We start from the raw sequence: 24727 nt of genomic DNA, 5'->3' as shown, positions 1-24727 counted from the left end.
TTGCGTCAGGAAGGTCATCCGGCGTAAAAATCTGCCAAATCAAACACGCAGAGCTACCTGCTGTGGCGACCCCCTGCGAATAAGTGAGCAGCCAAAAGTTGCTTTTTATTTTTTTACCTGTTATTCTTGCAGAGCTATTTTTTTTTCAGGGTCCAAGAATACACGTGCAGAGATAGAGACCAAAACACTAAAGAGAGATATCAAACGTTGTGCTGTTGCAAATTGTGTGGATGAAACATTTCGTGTCTATATTTTTTATCTAGTTCAATGCATATTTTTAATCTCCACTGAACTTCCTACTTACTTGTGGGAAGGTGCAGAGTAAGTTCAAGGTCAGGACTAGTTATACAAGCCAGATACGTGACATGTTCGGATGAGTAACGGGTCAAAGGTGCACACAGTACGAAGCAATTTATATGCTTCCACAGAACATGCAGGGCATTTAATAGCCTAGTTATGCACTACTGTTTTTCAGTTGCTTAGTATGAGGCCAGCTACTGATGTATTGTTTTGGTAAACAATAACTATTTGAAAACGCCAGCGAAGGCAGACTATTTTAGCAAGGAAAGGTGTTGCACTAACATGTAAAAAACCCAGTTGAAACTGCCTGGGAACTAACACTGGGTTCCAGCTTTCATAAACATACTGTATAACTGAGGTGGATTTCATTTTCAGGGATGTTGGGTTCTCAGGGGGTTGTTACAAATCTGCCTGGGGCCCTCAAGGTAGTTTCTTCTAGCACATAAGACCCTTTCAAACTAGGCTGTAAGATGGACGACGAGGCCTCCTAGTACTACATGTAAAGTCCCACTGCACAGGACTCGCTCTGTTAAGGTAAATATGTGTATGGAGTGGGTTTTTCGCCAATACCTATGCTATTGAAGGTCAAGTATATATTATGTCCTGAGAACAAGAAAACAGTGTAGCAGCAGTCCTACTGATGGAAAGCTGGTGTGTATCTTAAAAGTACTGGGGAAAAAAAATTGGAACTCGTTCTATTCCTTCTGCTAATCTAAACAGAAATGCGGATGATGGCTCTACGAACAGGGCTCAGGTTAATAAAAGGTTAATAAAAGTCAAGAAACAAGGTAACTATTCAAATATTTTTTATAGTTTTCTACTCTTTTGCATTTAAACTATTTGAAGGCAATGCCGGAAGATGTGTTGATATAAACACAATCAGGATTGTTTTTTGGATGATTTTAGATGAAAGCCGGAAACAGACGACAGCACTCTGTGCTGATAGAGCAGCAGTCCAACCATAAGAGATGAGAGTGTAAGAGGCAACAGGCAGATTAACACATACGGACTGAGTGGACAATTAGCCAAAGCACAGATCTGATTGTAGAAAGACAACAAAGAGATTAAATGTTTAACGCTAAAACTTGGATCTTAAAGGGGGTCAAGATTTTAAAATCATTTTGCGAAAAGAGAAGCAATGGATATAAAAAGCAGTCGAGGACAAGGGCTGTAAGTGTAAACCTACTGAAGATTCATTAATTTACCCACAAATGGCTAGAGAGAGAGAGAGAGAGAGCGAGAGAGAGAAAAAGAGAGAGTGAGAGAGCGAGAGATGGAGGGAGGTTACAGGTGGAAAAAGGAGGCTTGAGCTGATGAGGAGTGGACGCGAAGAGGCACGTACCGTACGCAGGAGCAGCTGCTGCAGCAGGGCTGTAGCCATACGGTGTCCCAAAGCCTGTTGGGAAAGAGGTTACAAGGTCTAATTCAATTCTGCACTTGTTAAATCCAAAACTAACACACGTTTCAGCTTTTGTGTAACTTCAGATGACTATTTTGGCCACTTTCTAGCAGATTCTAGCAGACAGCTATGGGTTTAAAGTATGAGACCTAAGTAGATGCTGTACTCCTCAAGCATAATGAAGATAAATCTTGCAGTGGTTTTTATGCTACACAGTTTATCTGCTCTCAACAAATTACTGCTATCCCCTTTTCTATAGGTGACTGTAGGGTATTTGTGATATTTTGCAATACAGCTACAGGGAAATGCATGGGTTTTTTTAACCACAGGAAAATAAGTAAGCGGCCTAAAGCAGAGGAAAATGTCAGAATTTTAAGGCCAAGAAAAAAAGAAAATGCCAGATCTGCAGAAACTGTCATGTCAAATAAAAAATATAATATAAAATACAGTTTAGCCAAGAAATTCTGTACAGTGGTAAAATGGGATATCAGCAAGCTTGGGAACAGAGATTTGAGTTAAAAACCATGTCCAGTATAATTTGATGTGCATTTTTCGAAGAAGAAAAATGAAGATTATGATGCAAAATGTTAAGTGGTTAACTGTGCTAGCTGTGTATTATTGATTTATATCTAAAAACAACAAATGCAACATTTACAGCGTTGTAAACTGGTGACTTTTTCTTTTGTCACATAACAAGACACAAAATCCCTTCACTACCTGGAGTGACATATCCAGGTGCAGCTGCACTGACGAAGGCTCCTCTTGCTAGGGCCGCTCTTCCTCTTCCTCTGGCAACCTGAGCTGCTACTGCTGAGGCTGCTGCTGCTGCTGCCAGGGCTCCTTTGGTCTGAACACAGGCACAGAGTACACATATTAACAATCACAATGCCAAGATCAGAAGCTGGCCATAAAGCTAGAAAAATGTGTGTTTGAACCGCATGAATGCAGCGGCACTGCAAGAACATATCAAATCAAACATGCATGTAACACTGACAATGTTCTAATGCACTTGGGTCTCATTTTTTACAGATCTATATGGGAAATAGCGTTATTGACAACATAAGCGGAAGAGGGGTGATCTCATAAAAGTACTGATCTGTTAAACTTGTTAAATCAGTCTAAACAAAGTGTTATTGATTAGTGATAGAGGGACACATTGGGCAAACTCTCCAACTGCTTTTTGATCAGAAAGAGTATAACAGTAATGCAAAATAGGACAGAAAGACTGGTTTAATAGTTTATTGTTGTTTCAGTGTAAATGCACATGCTACAGAGTTAATTGGGGACTTCTGTGTCAGGGTTGTGCTGCATAAGTGTGTCTCTCCTTACTTGAGGCAATATCTTCTTCTTCTTGTTTGCAGCTGCGTTGGGACCAGAGAAGAGTTTTTCCAGAGCTGCTAGGGCAGCGCTGGCCTTTGCTACCTTTTTGTTGGGGCCTGCCCCACGAAATTTCTGCCCGTCGACCTCCACCTAACATGCACACAAATATTCACAGAAATGTGTTTTATGCTTAGGGAAAAACAAAAGAAACATACTACATTTTAGACCTGTAGTGATTTATAAACAATTAATTCTCTCTTATTTTATTGATGTAGGTCTTTCTATGGGTATTCACACTTTTTATAGTACAAATCTGTTAGAGCTAAAAATCACACAATGTGGGCCAAAGGCAACGTTTTTTGAAGTCCTCAGTGAGTCAGTCAGCGAGTCTTGCTGAACAGGACGGCTTGTTTAAGGATGCCCTGCTGTCAAGCAGGCCTGCTAATCAATCAGCAGAGCGATGGAGCAACCAGGCATGTCGGAAAACAAACCACCCCACTGACTCTGCCGGGTGATGAGCCTGTTTCTGGTTGTGTACAATACTGTGCACAAGGCTTGAGACCTCATTTCTTTATACATGTATTTTGATAGGAAATAAGTGCACTGATTTATTGAAATGTGCAAACACAAACAGAAATATAATATATATGGTAAAAACTGAATTTTTACAAATCTAACAAGATGAATGCCAATATTTGGTATGAGCACATTTTTTTAACACAGCCTGACCTGGGACACCGGCATTCCTTACTGGGTTGAGCAGACAACCCATATGCCATAAGGCTAGTGCATATATATAGATATAACTATATATGGATTTATAAAACTGGACTGACTGAAAAGGACTGAAAAAGCAGGCAATGTTCAAAGGCAACTTCTTTTTTTAAACTTTTGCTTTTGACAAGATCCGTAACAAAAACATTTTTCTCTCACCTCCATAACAAAGCGTTTGTCGTGGCTGCCTCCACTCTCAGAGATGAGCTCATATTTGAGGCCTCTTCTCTTCTCGTTTAGCTCCATGACAGGATTCTTTCCACTCGCTGTCAGTATGGGACCCTGAGTTCGCACCTGGAGAGTGAAAAGGTATTAAAGTAACTTAATTTAAAAGTGGGTTCATTTATTTATAAAATAACAAATATGACAGTTAACATGGGAGATGACGCATGGTATGAAAATGTCAGTGATTTAGGTGCGTTTCATGTTAAACCACACTGACCTCCTATTATGCTTCAGTAGCTCAAATCAAATTTTACCAGATTAAAAAAAAAGCATTTGAACTAAGCGTGTGCTTTCATTTGTTGACACACACTTCTCATTCCCTACCTCAAGCGTGTTGGAACTGTCCGAGGAGTGTGTTGGGTTATTGCTAGTGTGCGAGGAGGTCTCGCTCTTCCCCTCACTGTCCGACTTCTCGTCTGAACTCATGGGGTCCAGGTCTGAGTCAAATCCAGTCGGGTAGCCCATTGCCTGGAGAACCTTGAGATCGAAGGCAAGGAAGTAAAAATAAAGGTAGGAAAGGAAGGAAAAAGGCAGGCAAAGACACCTAAAAGGGCTAATATGCATTAAAGCAACGAAATAAAAAATAAAACCTTTAAAGTGACTAATCAAACAATCTTACATTGCTTTTGCAATATGAACATGATTTCTGATGAACTCACTTATGTTCCTTTACGTCAGATCACTTCATTCTGAGAAGACTGCATTAGTGTAATCAGGCAAAAAAGATTGAATTAAAGAAGCATGCTGAGAATCTATTTCAACCAATATCTCTTCTTGAGGCAGGAATACTGCAGTATTAATGGCTCAGCTGTACAATGGTTAGCTGATTTGAGTATCATATCACTTTAATGTAAGTCCTTGACAAGACAGCAGCACACAGACAGGGAGAGAAGAAGGGAGGGAAGGACGTTGATTGTGTCACAGCTGCTCAACCAGCCCCTATAGTAAGAGTATATGTGAGAGAGCAGGAGGTAAAGAAACTGAAGGCGAGAAAGAGAGATCAAAAGATGAGCACATGAGAGAAAGGAAGTGAGCAAGAAGGAGAACAGAAAAGAAGGAGAGGTGGGGAGAAAGAGCCTTTTATGGGAATGGAGCGGACAGCGGATTATCCCAGCTCGGTGCTCTGGAGAGCCTCTTTGTTCACAACCACTTTGGGATTACATGGATTTGCCCACCTCCAACTTTCCTCGCACACACAAACACATCAGCAGGTATAGGTAGGCAAAAACATATTTGTAGCCATACAGGTTTGGCGTCAGCTGGAACTTATGAAATTTTTCAGGGAGCCAACTGAAATTACCACCTTGAGGCCTCAGGCTACTGCCAACCTGTCAAGTTGGAGTTTAAATCCGTGCTCGTCCAGACTCATATGGCATGTGGCCTGAAGACTTGAATAGGTGGTCCCCAAAAATTAGTGTCACTATTTCAGCATTTGATCAAATGTAAAATGTGTTCACCATCTAAATCTTCTGCTCCTCAGTTATGGCACTGAATAATGGCAAAGGTGTTGTTGAGTGGCAATTTTGAGGTCACAGTGACCTTTAGCCAGTTCATCCTTGAGTCCAAGTGAATGCTTATGTCAGACATTAAGTCACAGCAACCGCGAGAGGCATTAGAAATTATTAAGACTATTTTTACTGTTCTCTATATGTTATTTTATCCATCCATTTTCTTCCTAGTGGAGCCTATTCCAGCTGTCATGTGGTGGGAGGAGGGCTGCACCTTAGACACAATGCCAGTCTGCCACAGGGTTAACATATAGAGATATAGACATCCCCCGCACTCACATTCACACCTGTGGCCATGCAACTGCTAAAGAGAAAGACAGCAGCCAGCAAGTTGAACTCAGAACCTTCTTGCTGTGAGGCTACATTTCTAACCAACCATGTTTAAAAAACATAAAGACACAAATGTAATCAAACACAGAAATCAAGCTTACCTTGACTGCAACGTGAAGCTTTGCAGTCTTCTTAGAGGATCCAGAGGCTTCGTAAACTGTTCCATCTAGGTCCACAGACATGGTGAAGACTGGAGCATGAACCGGCCCTGACTGGGACAGCAGGCGGTACTGCAGCCCTGGCCGGATCTGGTTCAGCCGCATCAGGGCGTTCATTGGTTGGTTGGAGTCTATGGCTTTACTGTCCAGGACTAAGGCCAAAAACAGGTAAGAGAGAATAATAGTAAGACATAAAGCCAGGGTACATTTAAAAACTGTAATGCGAAAGTTATAAAAGCTGAAATTGGACAGAGTAGAGAAAAATCAGGGTAATTTGTAATGTTTTTCAGTATTCTGCCAAGTTTTTTTTATGAGGAATAAAGGTGCCTTTAATCACTTTCCTCCTTTTTGCCAATATATAGAAATCCCTCTTTGCCTCGATTAGCTATGGTTCCTCTTCTCCTTGTACAAAGAAAATACTAGGAATGGTTGGGTGGCCTACTAAAATGTTAACAATCAATAGCATCGATGTGTCTCAGAGGAATGAAAAAGAGAGGAAGGGAGCAATAAAAGAGAGACAAGGTGAAGATAAGCGAAGCTTCTCAGTAGATAAAATCATGAAAATCGAATGATGAAAGAACATTTTCTAATATAACATACTTTGAATCATATACACTGTTAGGCTTTAAAATATAACAAGCAGACTACAATATTAGATTTGTCTTCCTCCTTGTACCTTTTCTTAGATTCCTCTTCATCTTCTTGATGAGGTCCTTGTCATCCATTGCTCCATCATCATATGGCCTCTTCAAACCTAACCCTAAAATCAAGAGACACAGATAAACACAGAGAGAATTACTAATCAATCACTAAATACAAGAGATGTTTATGTCGACTTACACATGTGGCAATTGTGTATGACAAAAACACACAAAGGCAATGTCACAGAGAACAAACGATACAAGAGAACAAGCACAGGACGGATGAACACACAGAGAAGATAAACAGAGCCGACAGGCAGACCAGCAAACAGTCAAACAATGAGGAAGACATACCAGATCGTGCCCTACGTGCACCTTAATCCATAAATGCTTTTTCCATGTCAGCATCAAAATTTCAAAAGGCCGATTTTTGATTTTCCACGAAAGTCACTTTGGCTATGTGCCAGCTCAAGATCTTATGAGATTTCTGTGAGTCTCTCTTTTTCCTGCAGAAAGCATGCACAACCTAAAGCAATTTCACTAAAGCTAAAATCCTTAGTGTGGCACTGGAGACAGGGTCAATAAAAAAACTGAGAAAAAAATGTATATAACATACCTACATCACTGAAGCTAGTTTTATTATGATTAATATGTCAGCCTTTCTGATGATGCTGGCAGTGCTACAGAAGTGCATAGAAAACACATAATCCACCCAGAAAGGTCATGACAAGTGTGAGAAGACAGCCAAGGCCTTGTCTGATCTAGAACTGGACGGGCAGGCAGAGCAGCAATGGGGAATAAAAAAAGGTACACACCTTCTTTATCAGACCACGGATATTTCTGCGATGGTTTATTTGAGGGAAGAGGCTCCATCTCTAACACCTTGTAGATCTGTCCGAACGCCATGAGCCTGAGAGCATGCTGTTGAACACAAATCACGCACCATACACAAAAAGAAAGATGATGAAAGCTGAGAAACGCATTTGAACCAAGACAGATTTGATGTCAACAGAGGCACAGCGTGCAGTATTCAAGATGTTTACTAGCATTATAAAACATTATTAAATTATTTTAAAAACAGTATAAAACATTAAAAAGGATGCAACTGGTGGAGTTACCGGTACTCTTTAAGTCTAAGTAAAGAGAGTCAAAATATCCAACAATGTTTAACTTATGTATAGCCTAGAGTCGATAAACACATGTAAGAAGCTCCTTCACTCTTTACTCTGTGATAACTCACTGTCTGTGCTGTTTGCTATATCCTGAATATCTGAGACAGAAGAACTGTTCCGATGAGGAGTAACAACAGTTCTTTAAGTTAATTTGTCACAACACAAATTAACTTAAACAACAATGGACATTTTGTACTTAAGTGAATCTGCAATACATAGGAGTATAAAGCTGGATAATGCATGGGCAAACTTCTAAATATACAATTTAAAAAAAACCCCTCAAAACACTTTCTTATCTTGCACCACAAAGCACCAAAACTGTACCCAAATTCAACCATAATGACTCATTTGTCTTTATGTTAACTTATCATGCTCAGTGTCTTACATGCATCCCTATTCTACACAAACAGATAACCAAATGGCACATAGAGACTCTGCTAATATAAATCTATTAGGGGGGTAGAGTGTCTCAGATATTAATGACACCTGGTGCAGCTCATTGACAGAACAGCTCCCTCTCTCCTATCTGCTCTTGTATCTGCTCCAATGCAATTATCCCCATTGACATTCCAGCCTCGTCCAGGCTGCCTTCAAAAGGAAATGGACGGCAAGATTCACTAAGCCACGAGGCTCAGAGGCTGCCCTGCTCGCTCAAGTGTGTGTGTCAAAGGACATGACGGCACACGCACACACACACACAAATACCACACGCGCATAAATACTGTCCTCGAGGTGTCAGAGATGGATTTATGGCTTGCAATGGCAATAGCTTCCCACACCAATCATTAAAATGCGGCACCACACAGCTCTTTCTGGTGACTGAATGTAAGTGTGTGTGTGTGTGTGTGTGCTCGCAGAATGAGTGGTTGGGGCAGCAATGAGGTCTTCCTGTCTTGCTAATGGGCATATTGCTGAGTGATTCCCACACACTGCCAGCTCAGGGCAAGAAGCACTGGGTGATAGCAATGCCATAGTTAAACTACATTGTACGTGTGTACCTGTGCACTGAAGGTAATGTCCTCAGCCTGCTGGTCAGTCATGCTGGCGAGTGTGTTTGTTGGCTCTTTCTCACACGGGTCGTGTAAACCTGGGCCTCCTGGGGGAAGTGACACACAGACATGCTAAGTCAGTCATTGTCACTTTCTGTGCCGACAGTGCAGCTCAGCAGCATTTAATTGGGCTTGACTTTAAAAGAGACAGTGAAAATCTTGAGAATTAAAATGAATGGAGAAAAACATCTTGTAGGTAAATAAACATTCTCCTACTAGTGTGGCATACATTTCCCTTTGAATTAAAATGGGTTATTTTTTATTTGCAGTTTGTTAAACTTCCACTCTTCCACTTTTAAATAGCTCCTTTCAGTCCTTCAAAGCAGGCACTTGAAAAGCACCAGTCCGAGAGGAGAACACTGGTTTTTGATCCAAAGTAAATTAGCTTTATTCAAAGACAATTTTACCCAGTGATGCAGAACACTTTGCAAAGAAGCCATTAAGCTAGCTCTAATTAAGATGCTTCCATAATAATAATGATGACCTGCCTCAGACAGTTGTGCTCTGCTGGGTCATTTATAATGTCTCGACCTCTCTTAAAAACTGCTCAAAAATGTGTCAAGCAGAGCTGTGATATATCTCCTCATCTACCCACATTAAGAACTTTATTTAGCTCTCCTGGTAAGAAATGCCAGAAAACTGTATGAAAATACATCCTCATCTACTCAAATCTTTGCAGTCACTAAGGCTACGTTCAACTCCAATTTTTTGATCAAATCCGATTTTTTTGTATGCTCGTTCACACTACAAATAAAATGCGACAGCAAACGCGCTCTAGTGTGAACGCTCAAAGTGATTTGATGCGCTTTCGCCTGCAGTGTGAATGTAGCCAAATTCCTTCATGAATACACCACACCAAGTACCTGGGAGCAGTATGCCTGAGGCCAGACACTCCATGACTCTGCGCAGCGCTTCTCCTGCCCCAAGGGGTCTGTTGCAGGTGGCAATGGCTTTCTCACAGATAAGCTCCAAGGGCTGTGAAAAAAGTTGACATAAAAACAGATAAGCATGCAATAATAGAGAAATGTGGGTGATATGTCATTAAAAGGTACATTCACTGACCACTTTGCTGCTACGTACACCCGTTCAACAGAAATTTCGAATTAGTTACATGGCAACTCAGTGCATTCGGCACGTAGACGTGGTCAGGAAGACCTGATCGAGTTCAAACTGAGCATGGGGAAGAAGGTTGATTTAGGTGATTGTGAATGTGGCATGGTTGGTGATGCTAGATGGACTGGTCTAAGTATTTCAGAAAATGATGATCTACTGGGGTTTCTCCACACAACCATCTGTAAACTTTAAAGAAATGGGCTTGGCTGGGCTTGTTGATGTCAGAGGAGAATGGTCGGACTGCTTTAAGCTGATAGAAAGGGAATGCAAAATAACCAATTTTTACAACTGAGATATGCACAAAAGTGTCTCTGAATGCACAACACTCTGAATTTTGGAGCAGATGGGCTCCAGCCGCAGGAACCCGATGCCACCCTTGTTAGGTAAGAACAGAAAACTGAGGCTATAGTTTGTATGGGATCTCCAAAAATTAGACCACAGAACATAAGAAAAAAGTGTGGCCGACAAATCTGCTGCTATTGTGTGATGTATTATGAAGGAGCATGAAGGTCACATTAAGAAACAAAAATATTATTGTTAATGTGGAGAATAAAGTCAAAATTTCCAGATTAAACTCAAAATATTGTTATTGTCAAAATGTAGAGATTTAAGTGAAACAACTGCTAGGGCTGATATAAGCGTTACAAAATGCCTCACGTAGATGAATTTGTGAAACAACTTTATCCCCCAGTTTTTCCTTCTGACTAGATGTAGCTTTCTGCACCATCGTTTCAACATTTATCACCACATTGTGCTTATGTGCTAAAAGAGAAACAGTTTTCATGTCACTAAGACTGAGTGTGAAGTGCAATGTCAATAGCGTATCTACAAAAGGCATAATTGTAGAGGGTGTAGCAGCTGTGGCAGTTCTTTGACTTCAAACAACAGCTTTAATCGCTGCATTTTGACTTTTTTCTCAAAATATTATTTCAACTTTATTCTCAAAATGAACACTAACATTTTTTTCTTTATGTGACCCCAATACGCTGTCATACAGTATGCACTGATATCTCTGAGAAATGTTTCCAGCACCTTGCCATGAAGACTTAAATCAGTTCTGAATGAAAAAGGGGGTCCAACCTGGCATTAGCAAGGTGTACTTATTAAAGTATCCAGTGAGTGTATTTAAACCATCTACACAAGTAGCTCCATTTGTAACCTGTTTCATTTATATACATTGCCTAGTTTTTAGCATAAAACACGTGATTTACAGATGATAAGTAATTGAACACAGGAGCAACAAGGCGAGCACAACACTCACCCATCCCTTCAGAGGTTCCCAGATGGGATGTCTATTGCACATATCCCTTAATATCCTGAGAACGATAACGCAGGACTTGAGTCCATTCACTCGAGCCTGAGATGGTGGAAGGGAAAGACAGAGGGAGGCAAAGAGGAAGATTAAAGGAGAGGAGAAAAGGGAACAAACTGAGTATAGGAGCAGTGGTATTTGTTCAAACACATACAGACTACCGCCTGCAGAAAATCACAAAGCCACAGTCAAAAGGAAGTGACTGGATCTTTCTAAAACTCTGTGTCGCGAAAGATGTTGAATTAGTTTACTGAACATATATGTTAATTATTATTTCTCATTATTATTATTTTTTCTTTGTGTTTTGTGTTTGTCTCTAGAATATACACAGGCTACCACTATTTTCTTTTGTTTCCTCTTCTTTCTTTTTGCCAATAAGGTAAATGAGTCGGGAGATAGATGGGAAGGGGTATGGAAGGAGAATTGAAGGGAAGCACTGACATGTTGTACGGAGCAGGCAGGTTCACATAATTGCCAAAAAGAAAAACAAGTATCAACCATTGCTTTTGTAGCCCTACGATACTTTTTTACAAAAAACTTTTAATCTCACCCTTTTCCAGCTCTACACTAAACTTTTGGAGCAGGTATGTATAAAGTGGCTTTTTTTGCCATGATGTTGCAAAACAACATCCTGCAAACTGAAAATGCAAATTAGAGGACAAAAGAAAACATTAGTGCATTTGCATTTGTTCTAACATACACATTCAATTTTACTATTTTAGTAAAATCAGTACATTTACACTCCCTGGGTGTGCATAACAGGCAGTATAGTTCTATCTGACTATTCTCTCTGGGTGAGTCGTCAGGCTACAATAAGCATCGGGCACGAAGACAGGAAGTGAGTGGGTGCCGACCTGGAACCACTTGGCGTGTCGCAGCGCTGCCAGGGCCAACAGACATCTGTGTCTATCCAGCACCTCCCCCTCCTCCTCCTCCTCAGCCTCCACTCTCTGCGCAGCAGCACCCAACACTGCCACGAAACAATAACAACCCAATATAGAGAACGTAAAACACACACACGTCAGCTTTGAGTGTGTGTGTTTGAGTGTTGCGCGCGTGAATGTACGCAGACACACCCGAAGTCGTGTGTGCGAGCATACACACACACACACATGCATGGATATTTTTGGTACATACAAGGTGCTTTTCATGCCATAAAATTGCTCTCTCCTTGTACAAAGTGCTCACTCGCTGCACGGATTACAGATCCGCAATGGATGCCCATCAAGGGCTCCTCACTCTTTAAATGGAGTGCCATTTTCAACACTAGGATGAGTCAAATGTGTGTTGACTGCACCACATATTATCATAAATTTACTGTCCATCCTAGAAAGAGATGTGTTGAAAATTGCACAAACTACTGAATAGCGGTTTAGTATTTTAAATCCACTCAGTGGCTAAAAAAAAACATCAGAGCAACCAATGTTACAAAAGAAGAGACAACTTTGTGGGATGGAGAGCCCCCCCACAGACATACACAAAACAAATACCTAAGGAGTGTTTGATTTACTGTGTGTGAGCACAGTTAGAGCATATCGAGTCATTTTTATTGTGCCCAGCAATGTAAATCAATCTCTCCTTTATGTATTTGACAAGGATTTTATTTATTTTGATCCAGTCTGCACCAGGCAGGAGTCAAAATAGCAGTTTTGTTTGTCTTCTGCATTACTTAAGGTGCACTTGATTTTCACAGGCTCATAGAGAAAATGATGGTGCAGAGAAAGCAATTCAACAACCTGTCTGGGCAAACACAGAATCAAGCGCTCCTAAAGTAGAACTGAAAAGGAAAAGAAAAAAAATCTAAGATAGTTTGACCCAGTCTGAGACAAACACAACACAAGAGGGATCAAGGCAGGGTTTAGTCAGAGCATCATGGTTGGTAAAAGTAGAGCATTATACTTTTATATGTAAGCATTTGATTCATGCTGCCCTACACACAGGGCTTGCTGGGTTAGTGCAGCTTCAACTGGCCTGCTACTCGAGAAACAGCACAAAGTCTGTGATATGCACGGCAAGCTGAATCAAACGCAGCTGTGTATGAATGAATGCCGTTACATGGGGTTTCCAAAGAAGGTTTTATTGTGTGCGGGACCAACTGGAGATAAAATAAAACACATTAAAGAGTCCTTTGGGGCTCTATGAAAACACAACTAGGTAAATATTTTTCTCATCAGTCTCCCATAAAAAGAAAATCCTAGCCTCGAGAGGCATTAATTTTAAATGTCAAATGCGTCCGATGCGTGCCGGAGTGAAAGCATTTATCTTGTGTTATAAAATGCAGTGTAGCATTTCCTGACAATGGCATGCCTTAGTGTGCAATCTATGTTTCAGTGTGACGTGTCCTGGTAAATCCTAAGGTCTGTCAGACTGGGCCCAGCTGTGTGTTGGACAGCTCAGCTACTAGCAGATCATTAGTCTTTCTCTTCTCGCTTGTCCTCCCCCTCTTCTCTCAATCAGCGCTCTTCTTTTATCATTATCTCTCTCTGTATTACCCTTTATAACTGAGTACAGAGGGAGATTTATAAAAAAAAAAAAAGGAGTGAAACCCCCCCCCCCCCCCCCCCCTTTACCACACAAAGCAAGTGAGCTGCATCAGTGAGTAAAGCACACACATGCATGCAAAACATGTGCATATCTTCAATAAAATATTTATCTGTAGCATAAAAATGTAACTTGTCAAATGTATAAAATTAACCCTACTAACATTAACCCCAATTCCCAAATGGGATTAAAGTGACTGGAAAATACTGTATAAATGATCACCTGTTACCAGCTGAGAAGACATAATTCACCCGTCTAACATTTCAGCTAGAGCTTATGGAAACAATCTGCATTTGTGGAAACATGGAAAGTTTTTGTTAACAAATTTTTTTAGGGATAATTAATCTCCCTAATATGTTGCTAATCATTTCCTGACAAGCCTAAACGGAGCTAAAACAGGCACTGCCACTGGTCTTAAACCACTGGTGTTTATGCCGGCTGTTGCATGTGTTAATGTGAAAAGTATTTGACCCTGCACTTTAAAATATGATCGCCATAAATCTGTAGAGTTAGATATCCAGTGTGACAGGTATTTTTACAAAATATGACTGTGTGTGTGGCCTCCTCCTCCTCCTTGCAGCTGAGTGAACATGTGTGCAAACCGATGTGTTCCCCTTGGTGAGAAAATACGAGGGGTCCTCTCTATCATGCCGAGGCATCTGGAATGATGTACGGCAAACCTTCGTGCTATCGCTCATCTCTCTCTGAGACCTGAGTGTCTAGTTGGATGAGAGCCACAGGATAGATGGGCAGCTTGCTACTGGCTGCTTATTGATTTCGCTGGCCTGCTGGCCTTGGTTCCCAATCTTACATCCCACAACCAATTACAACCAGTAACTGCTACACATGAAAACAGGGGAATGGGGATGGGTTGTTTACAGACTCAACACCAGAGCCTTTCAGCTCGATTTTACTTAATTACTTTGTAAAATGTCATAAAGTAACTAGAGTAACTGAAACATTTTGGAGCAGTATATTTCTGTAATAATTGGTTTGGATAATGGGACTAATTCAGGCATTAATGCAACAAGGTCTGATATCTTATTAAAACCAAGCCATGACAAACTGCTGCTGCTACAGTGGCAGATTCAAGAGACAAAACATCACTGGCCAAACTTTATTCTCCTTTATTCTTGGAATTTGGCTTTCCAATTCAAATTAACCAGACAGACTGACGAACAGTCAATGTGTGGGCTGCACTACTGGGTCTGTAGCTCAGGAGGTAGCACAGGTCATCTGCTAAATGGAAAGGTGGTGGTTCAATTCCTGGTTGCCAAAAAAAAGTACTATTGTGAATGGGGCATAGAGTAGAAAAGCTCTCTACTTAAAATTCACTAAATTTCATTTATATAGCACCAAATCACAACAGCAGTTGCCTCAAGGTGCTTCTTACTGTAAAGTAAAGATCCTACAATAATACAGAGAAAAAAACCAAAAATCAAACGACTCCATTTAAGCAAGTACTTAGCGACAGTGGAAAGGAAAATTATATGCAATTTAAAAACATCTTTACTTACTGGTGTATATAATGTAGAGTAATGTTAATAAAATTCCATGCCCTTACACACAAACAATGATTTGGTCAGCTGATGAGTTGCCAGATTTGTGTGGCTCCTTGCTACCCTAAATCTCTACAACCTTAATGACAAACGATCCAGGTTAAAATAAATTCTCCTTTAAGAATTATTGACAAACTGTGTCTCCCTTTTCCAAAAGGTTTAACAAACAAACGCTGTTCTATCGAATCAACTAATGGCTATCGTAATACACTTAATACTTGTTCCAGCCAAGATGTCGCTGCACTTGTTCCAAAGTTCAGCTGCTTAATCTCTTATCACCTCGATTTTGTTACACAGGTTTTCTGTGAAAATCAGGAGTGACATTAAAAACTGTTAATCCACTCACTACTTCTTAAGAACAATGCTGTTTTGATCTCCTACCTATTAGCAGCCTGTTGGCCACTGATAGGTTCACAGCTCCTGGCTTTGGCCCACTTAAAGTTTGAGATTTGTGGTGAATGAGCATTTTTCTTGGCTCCTAGATTAGGGACCAGCTATCCTCAGGGGTTTAGATCATTATTAATGCTTCCTTGCTTTGACATTTATATATTTTTGTCTGCAGCATCTTGTTTGTGGAGATTTTTTTTGTCATCTTTGACGACTCTAAGCACTGTGTAATACTAGTTTTCTATCATATGAAGAAAGTTCTACTTACACACTTGAAAGCAACTAACCTGGATCACCGTGTAGCAGGCTGTCAAATCAGTAAAATAATGTCGACATTTTTAAAAAATTCATCTTGAGTATTTGTTTTTCTGAAATATGATTGGCTACTCTACCCACCTCTGCCTGTACCTGTCTTGTCCTGTGTCAGCATCAGTTCATGAGGTCAAACCTCTTGTCTGACAAAAAATGTGGAGTTTTCTAATAACATATACATAGTTAACACAAAGACCAATTGATTGTGCATGTGCTGGGTGTGGCCAAACAGAGAACAACTTTCCTATTCCTATGCTCCTACCTTGTCCATTTTTGCTTTCTGGGTCTTCCTCTTCTTCCTCCACTTCCCCCTCCACCACCTCTTCTCCTTCTTCCCCATTCTCCAGCTCCTGCTCTTCCTCCTCCAATTCCTCCTCCTCCTCTTCTTCCCCGTCATCTTCCCTCATGGCCGGTGAGGTGAGGGTAATCTTCAAAGTGAGTTTAGGCTCTGTTGTCGTTTTTACCAAGATGGCCGCCTCAGGCAACGAGCTTGTGACCTCATATTTCTCTTCTGTCAGCTTCTGTTGTGTGTCAACAGACATAACTCGATAGTCAAGAGGCCAAGGCCACAATATGACACAGCACAGATGAAGAAGCAAAATATATTTCAGCATTGTGCGGCTTAAGCACACCACAACAACATCACTAGGTACAACAGGAGATTTAATAAGGGGAAGTTTTTATGTGAAAATAAATGAGTGATGGTAGTTAGTCTTGTGGACATCATAAAAACACCCAGGGATACTTCTGACCACAGAACTGACTGTGTAAGAAGACAGAAAGATCGCATGGACCCTTCAAAAGATATTTCCTTTTTTTTTTTTTCAAATCACTGGCAGGTTAGAATATAGACTCCCAATTTCTGCGTCTAATTATCAAATAGCCTTTATATAAAACTCTGGAAGAGCTGTAAAATCTACTGAAGACACAGATATCAAGTAATATCTGATGAAATCTGGCGAATCTTTTGTATAAGTTTTGCAGACACTGTTTATGTATTTTTCTCAACACCCATTTGTTTCTCTATGTGCACACTGTGCCTCATTCAACCTTCGTTCTGAAGAAATTAATTACAGTTGACCTCGCTGGTCAGCACTATGACATGATGACTTATGCTAATATGTTCATGTCAGCATACGCAGCAGCCACAACCGTTACTTAACACACCTGTACTGTATAGAACAAACTTAAACAAATTAACACGCTTAATATCACCTACAAGACATGCAAAGATCAGTACACACAGAGGCCCAGATGAAGCATATACAGTCATGGGTGATTAAAAATATTGAATAAAGGGATGTCAAATAAAGCTTATGTGTAAGTTAAATAAGGAAGATCTGTATTCGCTTGTTTGCCTGCGTTCCTGAGTGTTCGGGCTGCTAGTCTGTTCTTTACAACAAGTCGAACTCTCACGCTGTCAAACACAATTCTGGCATCATTAATTGAGTCCAATCATTTTCTTGCCTGCCTTCTGTGAACCAGTCAGCCACAGTTATGTGCACTTTAAGTCTCAGTGTACTGTAACGGTTGAAATTACAGTGAATTCAAGTCTTTGTAATAGCCCAAAACAGACCTTACCCTCTTCAGCTAAATTTAAGCTTGAGTTGGCCATGAGTAGCTGACAAGATTAAGCCAGATTAAGTCTAGAAAACAACATTAAAGGAAAATAAGCTACCTAGTTTTTATAAGTGACAAAAACAAGTATATCTGGGTTTATGTCTACATTCCAGTTGCCCTTTAAATGAGCAGTGAGTCACAGAGGGCCCATCTACATCCCATTTGGCTCTGATGGGAAATTCAAAATCGCTGGTCACTGGGCCGTAACATGAGACTATTTCTCACAGGAAACACACACACACACACACACACACACACACACACACACACACACACACACACACACACACACACACACACACGCTCTTTTTCTCCATCTCCACCTCAAAATGTAATTGTGAGCAGAGAGGTTGTGCTCTGGCACTATTTATTTATTGGGTAATTTCTGCACTTGCCAGCCACGTTGGAAAGTGTTTCCCTACATTTGTTGTTATATTGCTAAATCCTTCCCTTCCAGTCAGAGCCCCTCACCAGGCTGCAGTGATGTATATCCTACAAATGAAATAATTTAAATGGTGTGTAACCCAACTGAAACAACAGATGGTATAAGTCCTAGATTATAAAACAAACAGGGGTCAAAGTCACAGGTTGTAAAAAAGAGATACTTGTCCTTCAGAGAGCTGTATTGTGTGTGTGTTTGTAAGTGTATGTGTGTGTATCTTGTATGTGTGAAAGTCAGGACCTTACTTCTTTGCCATGACTTATTAATGAGGAAATGTGACACTGACATAATGACGAGAGTATTAATCACACATGACTCATACATACTCAAACACCTCTCACCTTCTCACTTGACAATATTGCTGTCACTTGTCTACTTATGCTCACGCTACCACTCATGACACTCTCCTCAACACTCACAAGCACAACACAGTGAGAGCTGGTGAATTCAGGAAGAAAATGTAGAAGCTTATTTAAACGGCTTAATTTCTGACATTGAAGAAGAGTGTGATGTAAATATAGTGCATTCCTGGATTACATTTGTCAGACCGATGTGATTGTGGGTTTAATGCAAAGATTAAAGGTGAACGTGAAAAAACAAGAGAAGCATGCATGCCTCGGTGCATTTGTGTGTGTGTCTCTAACCTCAATCTGTGTGGGTAAATTGTGACAGACAGTGTCCAGCAATGTCTGTGTGGGTTTGTCTCTGCACATCAGCACCAGCTCCAGGTCCATGTCGCCTTTGATCAGGAGTCCTTTGGCCACTAGGCCGATCCTCATCACTCCACACAACAAGCCGCCACCGCTGGACTCCCTGTAAACACATAAATAAATATATAAAGTCTTCTCTTGTATGAGATTTTAAGCTATGTGCATATGAACATTTTAATTCATAACTAGTAAATATCAAAGACAGAATCCATGCTTAGTTCTCAGGGAGTTAAATACGATGAAAGAGAAAAATAACCTTGTTATAAAATTAACCTACAATTTTGTGCGAGACCTGACAAACAGAACTGCACTGCAGGCATGAAGTCGACTCAACGGGAGATCCAAACCTCTTTTTATCAGCGTAATATCTGAATCTCTAACAAACACAAAAGTGTTTGAAAGATTAAAATACTAAAATTCCAATTCACACAGCAAAATAAGATCAGACAAGGCAATTCAAGATATCAATGAAAACTACTGAACCATTAATAAAAAGATTCAAGAAGAAGGAGCCCCCAGTGGAGGCCGTTTCATTTCCTGTTGAGCAACATATGCTCCTTCTAGCTCAGAGAAGTGCGTTTAACTTATTTCTTCCTTCTGCATAAAAAAGTATTTAGCATGAACAGTCTCTGTGAGAAGTAAACAACACTAATAAGTGCCAACATTTTTTTGTCAGTGACTCAGTACTCTAGGTTGCAAAAGAAGAATAAACAACAAATCTAAAGTTGTTTATGTGACGTAAGAATGAAGAAATTCAGGCTTCTCAACTGTGCCTTTCTTTTTAAAAATGCAGCTATTTGCCACAGAATTTCCTCAACATGTGGAGAGATAGAACAATCTTATCTTTTCTAAAGTCCCTGGTGGCTCAAAGTAAGTGATGACATCTCTCTAGGAAGTCATTTCCTCTGTACAAAACCTAAACTAAATCCACAACTTGTACACTTGACACTTTAGTGTTTAAAAGAGGAGTGAACTCTCATTTAGGAGGCACCAAATGTGAGAATGCAAATTTCAGAGGATAGAGCAGATAACTGTCCGTAGTAGCATTGGCGTGGATGTCATGTGTCCATGCCTCCTGCATGCTCCATCCAGGCATAGACCCATGTTAACTTTATTTTTAGTAGTGAGACACTTGATTGATTATTATTATGCTGATGTTGTCCGAAGCTCATGTGTCAAAATGTTTTTAGTGAGCTTTAAAGGCATAGGTATATTTACCGAACTGCTGATGTAATACATTAAACGTCTTTGGTTATGGTTTGTAGGTTTGACAAAATAATTATTTTGTGTTTGAGTGACAAAATAATCCATTAACTGAAAAAAACATCAACAAAAATTATGAATTAAAGCCCACTGTGCGTTTCTTCTGCCTACCTGTAGCAATCACTTGAATCCTCAGTTTCTTCGCTGGGCTCAACACCAGGGTTGTCCTCCTCTGTGCTGTCTGCTGGTTGGCTGTCAAACTGGTTGTGGACTTCGCAGCTGCTCTGATCCAGCCAATCAGAGACATGTTTGAGGGCACACTCGACAGTGGATACCAGTGTCTGAACTGCTTCCAGCTCTTGAGAGGAGGGGTAGATGGTGGAGTGTTTCGCCATGACGTGGCGGTCATCGTTACTGAAGGAACGAAAGGACCTCTGAAAGGGAGGATGACAAATAACAGAGAGGTTAAAACGCACAGGAACCACTAACACACGGGCTTGCATACCTGTAAACGAACACGCATAAAAACACCTTCCTTTCCCTGCAGCAAGGACATTCTTTAACAGCAGATTGAGCTTTAATCCATCAAACAAACACTTTGGACTCCCTGCTAAGGACTCACTTTATTCATAATAACAACAAACAACAAAACCCAAAAAAGCCTTTCACACAAAATTAAAATGCAACACAGCTATCCCACAAAGTGTGCGTGCAACTGGCTTTTTTGTCTGCCCAAGTTGCTTTTGTGCTCACAGAACATGTTATCTCTTTTATAGGAAAGAAATCAATTCTAACTTCCGTGACAGCTCCTATTTACTGCCACTAACCCTAGCACATATGCACACGCACACATGGCTATCAGAAATTCATCTCACTGAGTCCATTCCACATGCCACTCAGATATTCTGGCCTTGGGAATTCATGTCAGCTCTTCACATGCTCGATTCTACTTGGTAAGAGGTTTAAGGGGGAACACCACAGCAGAAAGATATCAGGTGCAAGGCTTCAGAAAAGGGTAGCACAGAGGGAGGGTAAATGACAGAATATAGAAGGCACCTACCACCGAAGCCAAGAAGGAAGAGAATAGATAACAACAGAGGAGTGCGAAGGGAGCAGTGCAGAATCTTTAACAAGGATAAATGACAGAAATGCTTGTGCGACCAGAGGCTGAATTCAGAGACAAATTGGCGACGTAAAGAGAAGAAGGAGAGGAGCAGGTGGAACGGTGCCTTTGTGATTTGTGTCCTGCAGTTAATACCACCCAGATGGGTCCGCGGTGGTTATGTGGATTCATATGAAAACACTCCTCATCCTTTCACAGAGTAGATAGAGGTTTACAAGGCTAACTGTTCAGCGGGGAAAAACTGCAGTGCTAAAGTATTTAAACATCTGAGTGTTATGCATTAGCTATTCTAATTTTGCTCAGCATAATTGTATTGAAAATGTATTACAATCTATTATCAATGCATAAAATTTGCTGCAATACATATAATGTAAAATCTCTGCGGCAGCTGTTTAATTAATAACAGGAATACTCATACAAGAGATAATTAATATCTGTTGTAAGACATTATTTCAGTTCTGTTCTTGAGTGCTTGGATGGTTAGTAGCAACATCACTTCTGTTATAATCTCAATTTCAGCTCTCTTTCACTGTCTGGATTATTTTGTGACCGTACATGAAAATAGAACATCAACTAGAGTCATCACTGTGGCTTTCATCTTGCTTATTTTCTCAACTTTTCTCTTTTACTGCTATGATCATTGGAATTATTTTCGGTTTGTCTATTTTTACTTCCCTCGCTTTGCTTTCTCCTGTTTTAAAAAAAAAATGTAAAAGTTTTAAAAAAGAAGTCAAGATATTGTTTCATGATTGCTTGGATCTTAAGGATGGGGTTTATTTTTAAACAGCCGGGGTTATCATATTGTTCTGGGGAGCCCGAGGTGCATACGACACATACAGTTCAAAACGAGGGTGCACTGTTAGCCTTTGAAGTCATTTCCATAGCTTAGTACTGCAAAATCAACAGTTAGCAGTTTAGTACTGTAATTTGCATGTATTTGTGGGAAAATTCCATGAGATTACATTATTTTTACGGTAACTCACCGTACTCATGGAAACAGCTGTAAAATACAGCAAATGTAACAATTGGTGATGTTACTGAGATTATACTATTACACCATCCGGATTTCTGTTGTTTTCTACTGTAGATCTAAGAGTAATTACTTAAATCCTCATTCAGAGTGTATTACTATAAAATGTGATTCACTGTGAAAGTAGTATAACATATAAACTACAATATACAGCATCATTTTTAACTTAAGGAGTAAGTTGCAGCCACACTAAAATTTAATTCCTTGAGCTGAATGGAACCTCATATATTAATAAATGTATTTGTTTAGTCAAACAATGTGAAACATTAGTAATACTATTAATTAATAGTATACTTGTAAGGTTAGTATTGTGATAGAGTCGAGTATATTTTAATTATACTCTTGTAGACATTATGACATTGTGCTAGTACAATTATGGTGAACAAAAAGTACATCTAAAAGTTAATTTCAAGAATACTGTTATGTACTAAAACGGGGGCCAATATAGTCCCAAGAAGCATTATTAGTATACGTACTAGGTAAGGTATACTTGGGAAATATAATTGAAGTATACTTATTTTTTGTATGGCCAGCAACAAATACTAATGGCTACATTTAGAGTAATGTTTAAAAATGACTTAATTTAGCAGGGTGTTCCTTTTTTTCTCTTCTTATTCTTTCTGGACCTTCATTTGTTTTGTATAAGGTGGTACTTTTTAAGACACCTCTGCCTAACTACAGTGAACTAACCTAATAATATGCTCTGGTCGTCATTTTACACAAGTTAAGGTGTCACATCCATGAAACCTACACCACTAACCAGCATCAGTTCTACAACTTCACTCTCAAAATTAATAAATCCTGGGACAAGCAGAAACTGTATTTTTAGCGGTGCATTTTGTTGCAGGCCAGACTGCTATGAAATGCACTCTCCTAAAGAAATAATTCCTTTGTAGCACCACTTCGTCTTGGTTCAGAAGAGATGTCCTGATATACGTGATAATGTAACACATTATCACAGTTTAGCGCGTTGGGTTGTGTTTTTAAAGCGATTGTTACGTTTTTAAAGCTTTTTAATGCGACAGGTGCGATAGCCGACACCACACCTTCACCTGACGTACAACGTGACGTATGGCGCACACATCAGGTATTCACTTTCTAAACAACAATGGGGATAGAAAATATTGCTCGAGGTGGTTAATGCTCCTTTCGCTGGTTGCCAACCACCATTAGATAACAACAAGAAGAAAATATTGATCTGCTTCTCTTAGTTTTGCACGTTTAAGCCGCAATTCAGACTCAAACAAAGCTGCAAAGCAGGAGAACAACATGGCCATCAACTATTCTTTGCCACAGATCCAGTTCGCTGCAGCACAGAGTGATGATGAGATCGTTAACATGTGCAAAAGTAGTCAGAGGTAACTGGATGTTCAATCGGGTTAAATGCAAGGTTGATTGGATTATATCTGAAGATCATATGCTATTCGTGATAACTCTGCTAGACTCCAAATTGCTCGTCCATGCGGGAGTATCTCAAATTTAAATGAAACCACTTAACACTTCTTCCCTAAAACGGACTGACATGGGACACATTAAAGTTGGATCGGAACCAGCTAATCAGTCTGAAGGTAAGTGTTTTTTTCACTTATTCGAGAGAAGTCCGAAATGCGTTCTTATTACTGTTTGTTTTGACTTTTAAGCTACCCTACCAGGATATTTTCATTCAAATGCTAAGACAAAATGTCAATATCTATGAATGTGGAGACTTAAAAGACTAGTTAGGTAATAGTTTATTTATTTATTTAGGATTTATGAGACTTAAAAGAAACTTGGACGTTTGCAACAGGTGAATTGGTGAACTACCGAGGTTGCGCCCAAATGCTTAAAGCTGTTAGCTGGTCAGTGTTTTCAGGTGTGCACTGTTCTCTTGTCGGCACACATTTTCTGTTTATTGAAGCCTTTTGTGAATAATTTTGATCATGTAAAAACTGGGAATTGGTACCTATTCACAATACTCTTATTTTTTGCATATGTCATTCAGGAAAGCTAATTGGTCACTGAACTCTTTGCAACTATGTGTATTTCTAAATTTTGTGGCTTCATTGCACGCAAATTTATATTGTTCAGTTTGCATGTTAAAAGCCTGCCAAGCACCCCAAGGCTGATTGTGCTTGGTAAGAAGTCATTTATGAAATCGAGCTAATTAGACCATATTAAAATTTCTGTTTGGCACAGGAGCTTTTCGTGGACACAGGTATCCAGTCTCTGTTTTGTTAGCTCAAATTTCTGTAATTTCCTTTATAAACCAAGGTTGTTGGACATGTGTCTCAGTGACTCCAGCAAAGTAACAATATCAAATTTCACATTACATATTACTGATCAACATAGTAGTCTAGCTACACCAACAGCAAAAATACTGAAGTCAATACTGTAAAGTTTAACAGCAGCACAAACTATAAACTCCAAAATAACCATACAGTTGATTCATCTCCGGTGATTTAACTGAGCTGACTCTTTGTTAGGTGTGTTTAATAACCCTTTAAGACCTACCATAGAACC

General features: G+C 39.9%; 1 protein-coding gene across 3 annotated transcripts in view; it reads right to left on the bottom strand.

Annotated features, from left to right (window-relative positions):
- Positions 1–24727, bottom strand: part of strbp (spermatid perinuclear RNA binding protein) — a 101514-nt gene that overhangs the window by 6503 nt on the left and 70284 nt on the right. For all 3 annotated transcript variants that reach the window (XM_082539184.1, XM_082539183.1, XM_082539185.1), the window contains exons 4-18: positions 20247–20509; positions 18807–18975; positions 16363–16621; positions 12156–12271; positions 11251–11346; positions 9740–9851; positions 8826–8923; positions 7471–7576; positions 6691–6774; positions 5958–6166; positions 4343–4495; positions 3953–4087; positions 3029–3169; positions 2417–2546; positions 1643–1696 (exon numbers count right to left, since the gene is read on the bottom strand). In XM_082539184.1, the coding sequence (XP_082395310.1) occupies positions 1643–1696; positions 2417–2546; positions 3029–3169; positions 3953–4087; positions 4343–4495; positions 5958–6166; positions 6691–6774; positions 7471–7576; positions 8826–8923; positions 9740–9851; positions 11251–11346; positions 12156–12271; positions 16363–16621; positions 18807–18975; positions 20247–20509 (2125 nt within the window). The remainder of the gene's footprint in view (positions 1–1642; positions 1697–2416; positions 2547–3028; positions 3170–3952; positions 4088–4342; positions 4496–5957; positions 6167–6690; positions 6775–7470; positions 7577–8825; positions 8924–9739; positions 9852–11250; positions 11347–12155; positions 12272–16362; positions 16622–18806; positions 18976–20246; positions 20510–24727) is intronic.

This window comes from Aulonocara stuartgranti (assembly GCF_965226115.1).
Source record: "Aulonocara stuartgranti genome assembly, chromosome: 7".
Classification (NCBI taxonomy): Eukaryota; Metazoa; Chordata; class Actinopteri; order Cichliformes; family Cichlidae; genus Aulonocara; species Aulonocara stuartgranti.
Note: the sequence above shows the minus strand (reverse complement) of the source record. Positions and strands in the feature narration are given on the sequence as shown.